This window comes from Pristiophorus japonicus, chromosome 6 (genome assembly GCF_044704955.1).
Source record: "Pristiophorus japonicus isolate sPriJap1 chromosome 6, sPriJap1.hap1, whole genome shotgun sequence".
NCBI lineage: Eukaryota > Metazoa > Chordata > Chondrichthyes > Pristiophoridae > Pristiophorus > Pristiophorus japonicus.
The window spans coordinates 154,696,649-154,703,572 of NC_091982.1; the positions used below are offsets into that span (position 1 = coordinate 154,696,649).

Here is a 6,924-nt window from a genome sequence, read left to right on the forward strand (position 1 = left end):
AATGGCTGCCGATTCTCTGTGGGGGGGGCCTCCATTTTAGAAATTGTCCTTCCTCAGGAGCGGAGCAGTGTCCGGGACCCCTGTGTCCATTTTGCAGCCACGGCATTACCGTCTGGCGGGGACCCCCTTGTAAAATTGCCCCTTACCCGCAATTGCCCCACCTCCGATGGCCGGTGCCCCCGACACCTTTTGCTGTGTGAAATGACGGCATGGCCGCCCTTAAAGGGGAGGGCGTAGTGCTGCGGCCGTCATGTTATTTTTTAGTCAGCCGACTGCCAGGTCAGCCCAACAATTCCCGGGTTTGTAGCTTGCAATGCCCTCTTGGGTGCCAGGCTGTTAGCCTGGCCGAATTCCCTTCCTGGTGACCCAGTAGACCTAATTGAAAACTCTGCAGAGTTCACAGTGGCCCTCTCCTTTAACTGCCAGCGCAATGACATCATCAACGCGGTTTTGAGGACTGATAGCTGCGGACACCCAGTCCTGTCTCCCCCTCCGCCCCGCTAGTGACGTCCACTCCGCTCCGCCCCCATGACGATCCACTTCCCACCCGCTGGAAATAAAACCCAGAAGAGTTGAATTTTGCGGATAGGCCGCTGCATCCATTGAAGCAGCCAGAACACTTCAAAAACAGGAGATGTGCCTCTTTTTCTGTGTAATAACAAATGATTCCTACACCAGCCATCCCTACACGCAGCACAGGCTCTCTGTTTCCTGAGCTGAAGCCGCCTCTAACTCGCCCGTTTCCGGTTTTAACGGAGGCAGGACGAGGGTTGCACAGCCAATCCACTGCCAGCAGGCAGGTCGTCTATTTAAATATTATAATGAGGCTGGAAGCCTCTTCTTTAACCTCCATCATGTCTTTAACTTTAGTTTGGCTTTTGCACACCTTGTGAAACCCACCAGCGAATGCAAGGTGAGGACTGCTGCATCCAGAAAGTGCAAGTAACTTACGATGAGTCCAGCGACCCTGCCTAACCCACGCCCCACGATCGGAGACACCCCCAGGAGGCCTCCGAGCACCTCCCCCATGATTTTGATTTCCCCCTTCCCAAGACTACCCACCAGTCCTCCAATTCCCTCACAGGCTTCCTGACAGCCCTCTGACCCCCCCTCCCCCCAATTTTCCATCACCCGAAGCCCACTGTGCTGCTCCTCCGGCCCCGATCCCTCCTCCATTGTTGTTCGCAGCCCCAATCCTCACTTGTTTCCACATACCACCCTAACCCCCTTGCCATCAACCCTCCCACACCCCCTGTGATGGTCCTGGCCTGTGATTGCAATCGTGATGTTCTGGACCTCCCTCCCCACCCCATGGCTGGCCCAAGCCCCCACACGATCCCTCCCTCGCTCCTCTCAATCTGGCTGGCTGTTGGTAGGAAACAGAGGCTTCCCATTCAAATCAAGCCCCGATCCGCTAAACTGGACAGGGGCCTGCAGAAAACTCACTCTCCCAGGTTTCTCGAACGCCTTGGAAACCATCTCCCCACCTACACCCGACCCGTCTTTCTCATTAAAATTTAGCCCAAAGTGTAGGTATAATGTGTACGTACACAAATTGGAAGGAAGTGATTAGTGGTGACCCACAGAATCTGTGCAATTTTATGGTGTCCCACAAGGACCTGAAAAACAGATGTTAGACTACCAGGTCTATAATTTCCTGGTTTCTCTCTCTCACCCATCTCATGTGCTGGAAGAATATGATTTGTCAGCATTTTTGCTGCCGTCAATGACATGATTGTTATATGCATTTTATGCAATTAAACAAATGCTGATTGACTTCAGTACAAGCATCAATAGTAATGTGCTTCGTTACTAAAAAAACATCCTTCAATTTTATGTTTCACAGGAGCCTGTTAAGAAACATCTCAGCTCCACACCATGGTTTCCCTGCATAAAGTGTTTCTCTTTATCCTCACGATTACAATTTGTGGCGTGCTGTACAAATACTGGAAGATGGACACCGATCAGTCTATTCTGAGCTACATATGGAAAATATCCCAGAAGAAAGATAAAGCTGACATAAATCTTTCAATCCCCACCATAAAACCTGGGATTATATTTGTGGAGACGACTGACAAAGTGGAGCCGACACCATTGGCGGTGTGTTCAGTGGAGTCTGCTGCTCGTTTAAACCCAGACAAACATATCTATTACTTCATGAAGGGATTCAGTGGCAACTTAACACATTATCCACACCCTGAGTATGCAGGCATCCCTTTGCTTTCCTCAATAAGTAACGTCGTCCTTCTATCCTTGAATCTCACTGAACTGTTTGAAGACACTCCTTTGAATGCCTGGTATCAAAAGGTAAACCATTATTAGAAATTATTCTGATGAGTGAATTAGCCAATTGACTGTAAATTTTATTTTTTAAAGTACGCGAATGCTGCCAATGAAATGAAATAGTTGCGTATGCACAGTTCCAGTGGTTATTTGGCTGCTCACTAACTGAAAATAAAATATTGTCGCCATCACATGGAAAACATTTCCAGCAATTGACTGAATACATCAAGCTAACTTTTATCGGCTCTGGGTGGGGCGGGGGAGGGGGGAGAGAGATCGCCGCTGCCGAACTGAGCCGCGTCAGGAAGAGAAAATAAAAATTAAACGTTGAATTCGTGTTCCTTCGGCTTATGAAAGCTTACATTTAAAATGAAGGGGGCGAAATTGCCCTTTTTTATAGCCCCATTAGCACGACCTATTCTAATACTCGTCCGCAGTGTGTCCCCTGTGGCTGCAGCATGGCTGGTGGAAGGCTGCTGTGTCAGGGACAGAGACTACAGATGGCCTTGTAGCACACCCTCGACCACCTCTGGGCCTGGAAGGCCCGGCTGTAGACTGCACCATCTCAGGCCGGGTGGCAGCAATCTGGGCTGGTTGGATGACAGGCAGTGACAAGTGCAATGGCAGAGTGGCAGTGGTAGGATCAGTAATGCTGTCATCCTGAGAGAGGACAGCAGGTTCCTGCTCCACTGACCCACTGTCACTCCCTGGGGCAGCACCTCAGCATCCCCACCAATCTGCTGCAGGATAGATTCCTGGGCTGCTGCGACACCGTGTGATCCCCGATCCACTGTGGTGGACCCAGCGGTGAAGGCATAAAGCTGACGCTGCATGAGAGCAGTATGAGCTTCCATTCGAGCAACCACTGACTCCATTACAGCACCAAGATGTTGCGTTGTTTCCACCTGTGCCACAATGGAAGATGCCACATTGCTGATGACACACCTCTTGAGCTCTGGATCTGCACAGTCTCTCTGGGAGTCCACCATCATCTGCACACTGGCAATGATGGGCTCCATGCTGTGCACAGTTCTGTGTATAATGCAGGAGGCGGACTCCTGCATGCTCCTTACCACTTCCGACAGGCTCTCGGGCACCCTGGCCATTGCACCTATCATGTTGGAGTGTATAGCCATCACACTTTGTGTTAACGCCTCCCCATCGAGGTCCTCATGAGTCCTGTGCAGCAGAACTCAGGTGTGAACGTGCCCTCCGGGGAGATGGCTCCCGAGGTTTCCTTTCCCCTTGGCATTGCTGCAGTCCACTAGGCCCCAGTGCATCACTCAGTGCAGACCCCTACACCGAGCTAACCCCTAAGCACCTTGTAGTGCCAGTATCTGAGCTGGTATCTGCAGGTTAGAGAAGCAGTAAGGCAGTGCTTGGCTCCTACTCCCCCAATCATCCTCATCCCTTTCTTCTTCCCCCTCGTGACTCGGTTGGGGGCGCTCAAGGACAGGCTTCTCATCTGCTGCATGGTTATGAAAGCATCAATGGGATTAAGGTGAGGGCGGGGTCAGGACTGGAGCAAGGAAGGCAGATAGTATGAGGAGCTGGAAAGTGATAAGGCCTTCTGGTGGGATGAGAAGAGGGGATAAAGCTACCATTGGTGCCCCCAGTGGGCTCGACGTCTCCACCGGACACACCTCCACCACCAGTGGGCCGATGAGCCGCAGCACTCGCTCCTCGAGGTCAGTCAGCTAGCACAGTTCAGCTTCCCCCCCTCCAGTACATTGCTGCTCCATTCTATTGTGTGCCATCTTGGCCTGCAAAAGAAAGGAACCTGTGTGAGTAAGAGTCCAGTTATGTATGTGGAACATATGCCTGCCGTGGTTAAATATCTGTGAATGTGGGCATGGCAGGAAATGAGAATGTGACTGTGAGTAGGTTCAGATCATTGGTGGTTGCCTGCTGGGTTCAGTGATGTTTTGCAGTGTGTGCACAGACAGAGGCTCAGAGGCTGGTATGTAAGTATTGTGCAGACATGCACTCACCTTGACCACCCAACGGAGGTTGTTGAATTTCTTGTGGCACTGTTTTGGGCTTCTGCATGCAGTGCTGGCTGACATCTCCACGTCCACCTCTGCCCACAAGGCCCTAAAAACCTGTGGCGTTGGACTTCTCTCAGATGGAGGGAACATTGCATTCCTCCTTCTCTCCACTGCCACCAATGTTTCCAATGACAGGTCATTGAACCGAGTGGCCCTTCTGAAAGGTATTGGAGCAGCGATCGCAGATCTTCCTTGCAGCTCTCAGTCAACTCCAGCAATGATGAAAATGACCAGGTACTATCTGAAACAATGTCCCCTTTAAGAACTGGAATGAGCAGCAGGCGGATTATCAACTGAATGAAAGTCCGGGGGGGTCCCAGGGTTCGGGATGGCCGTGGGCGGGAGGAGGGGGGGCGGGGTCAGCGATCAGGATTATGATATTTTTCCAATGAGTGAAACTGACTGGTCATTTTCAGTTGTGGCACGAGGGTTTCATGATATGGGTCATTGACAATTAATGAAGGGAACAATAACAGGAGAAGCAGAATGTTCTCGGCTGGCACATGTCCTACTTCCAATTCCCAGCATCCTCTCAATGGCTAAGCTCTTTCCTTCCAGACTTGCTTGACAACATGTTTGATACGTTGTGCCATGTAGTGCAAGGGTGCAGCTTCAGGCCCATCATTCTGCAGGGAGAGATCATTGGGGAGAAAACCAATTCAAACACTCTCTTACAATCCTGGTTGTAGAGTGATTTCCAATGATACCTGGAGCCCCTGCAAACTGGGTTTGGTGGCAGAGAATGGTTTTTAGGTTAAGGAGGAGCCCTAAAGATTGGAGAAGAAATATTTAAATATGGTGTAAATGATCATGATGGATTACATTTTACTCTGTCCATTATACCACAGGTAAATCCAGATTTAGAAAGATATTGGATCCATGTGCTGGCTGACGGCTGCAGGTTAGCACTGCTATGGAAATACGGTGGCATCTACCTGGATACCGACATTATATCAATGAAGCCTTTGCCATTTGCCAATTTTATCTGTACAGAAGGAGGAGCAGTTTTCAGTAATGGAGCAATGGGATTTCATTACAGCCACCATTATTTTACGTGGGACTGCATGGAAGATTTTGTGGCGCATTATGTTGGAGACATTTGGGGTCAACAAGGCCCTCGACTGGTAACCCGTGTTCTGCAGCGTTGGTGCAAGTCTAATAACCTAGCCAGCCTCGCTGGGAAGGAATGCAATGGCATCTCTTTATGGATCACAAGGCGGTTCTATCCAATCCCATATCCAAGCTGGGAAAAGTATTATGGTCCCTGGAAAAAGGAGGATATAGAGAATTTCTTCTCAGGTACATATGGAGCACATGTCTGGAACTATATGAATTCCATGAAGAAAAGAAAAATAATTGCTGGAAGTGGATCATTAATGGAATATTTCTTTCAGATGTATTGTCCAACTACATACAGAAATTTAATTCAATCTGGAAATAGTTCTGAGTCACTTAGTAGGTTGAAATCTTGGGGCTAGTGAGGACATATTGCCTAAAATGGGTGGCGGGGGTGGGGGGGGGGTGGTGCGGGGGGGGCATAATTTGGGACAGAACATGGAAATTCCACTCTTTACACCTTCATTAGGGCCGACAGAACTCTCAGCAGCTATGAGCTGGACTGAGTTCCGTTATAAATGTAACAAAGGCTTAAAGGGCCAAACTTGTGGCAACATTCCGCCCGATTACCACCCATTTTTAGGTTTTTAGTCCAATACTGCCCATTATTCATTTCTAGAGGAAACTAGCGACCATTTACTGCCCATATACTGCCGGCGGTAATTTTGACAGCCTATTACTGCCGGCAGTAAACTGAACAGCCCGCCCATCAGCTCGAGGTGATTTTCCATGCACATCGATGTATACCGCCCATAATACCGACTGCCGCTAATTTCGGCATTTCACTGAAATACTGCCCAAATTACCACCGGCATTTTCTACCGTCCTGAAAAAGCTGCACTTTTCTGATCGTAACCCAGCGGTATGGATGCCATTTTCTAAACGGATGTATTTGAAGAAAAGGCTGCTTTTACTTGTAGGTAGCATTTAAATTATTTTTGGGTGTACTTTAGGGGTGTTTCAAATCAATACTTATAATTTAAGAGTATAGTAGAGTAACTGCTTTAATTTAATGCTTGTTGAAGGAAAATTTAATCATTTTTGACAGTTTTGAGGCCTTTTAAAGGAACGGGGCCTGCAATTTCTCAGTCAGTACTGTTAACTAATTACGTGCTGCAGAATACAGCTGGAAGAAGGTGTATTGAAGAGCGTTATGTGCCCAAAGTGGTAGAACTGCTGAGGAGGAGGAGACCTTATACCCAACGCATTTACAGGGATAAGTGGTCATACCTGGACCTGTCCGATAAAGCAGGCGTTAGAAGGCTGCGCTTCCAAAAGGAGGCCATCAATGAGATATGCCAACGAATTAATGGAGACCTGCAGCCTACCAGCACCATCAGGACAGCACTGCCCGTTGAGGTTAAGGTGACTGCAGCAATTTCATTCTATGCATCGGGCTCCTTTCAGGCATCAGCTGGTGACATTTGCTGCATCTCTCAGCACGCCACACATTGCTGCTTTCAGCAGGTGAAAGAAA

General features: G+C 48.9%; 1 protein-coding gene across 1 annotated transcript; it reads left to right on the forward strand.

The window, feature by feature from the left end:
• The first annotated feature begins 1,878 nt into the window (after positions 1–1,878).
• LOC139266202 (alpha-1,4-N-acetylglucosaminyltransferase-like) lies at positions 1,879–5,809 on the forward strand. Its single transcript, XM_070884033.1, has 2 exons — positions 1,879–2,307; positions 5,180–5,809. Exons 1-2 carry the CDS (start codon positions 1,879–1,881, stop codon positions 5,807–5,809), a joined length of 1,059 nt encoding a protein of 352 aa, XP_070740134.1.
• The last annotated feature ends 1,115 nt before the right edge of the window (positions 5,810–6,924 follow it).

What these genes read in the sequence shown, in the direction of transcription:
- LOC139266202 (XM_070884033.1), top strand. Translation starts at nt 1,879, where the DNA reads ATGGTTTCCCTGCATAAAGTGTTTCTCTTTATCCTCACGATTACAATT. An exon ending in TGAATGCCTGGTATCAAAAG is followed by an intron (nt 2,308 to 5,179) that starts GTAAACCATTAT and finishes ATTATACCACAG; the next exon opens with GTAAATCCAGATTTAGAAAG.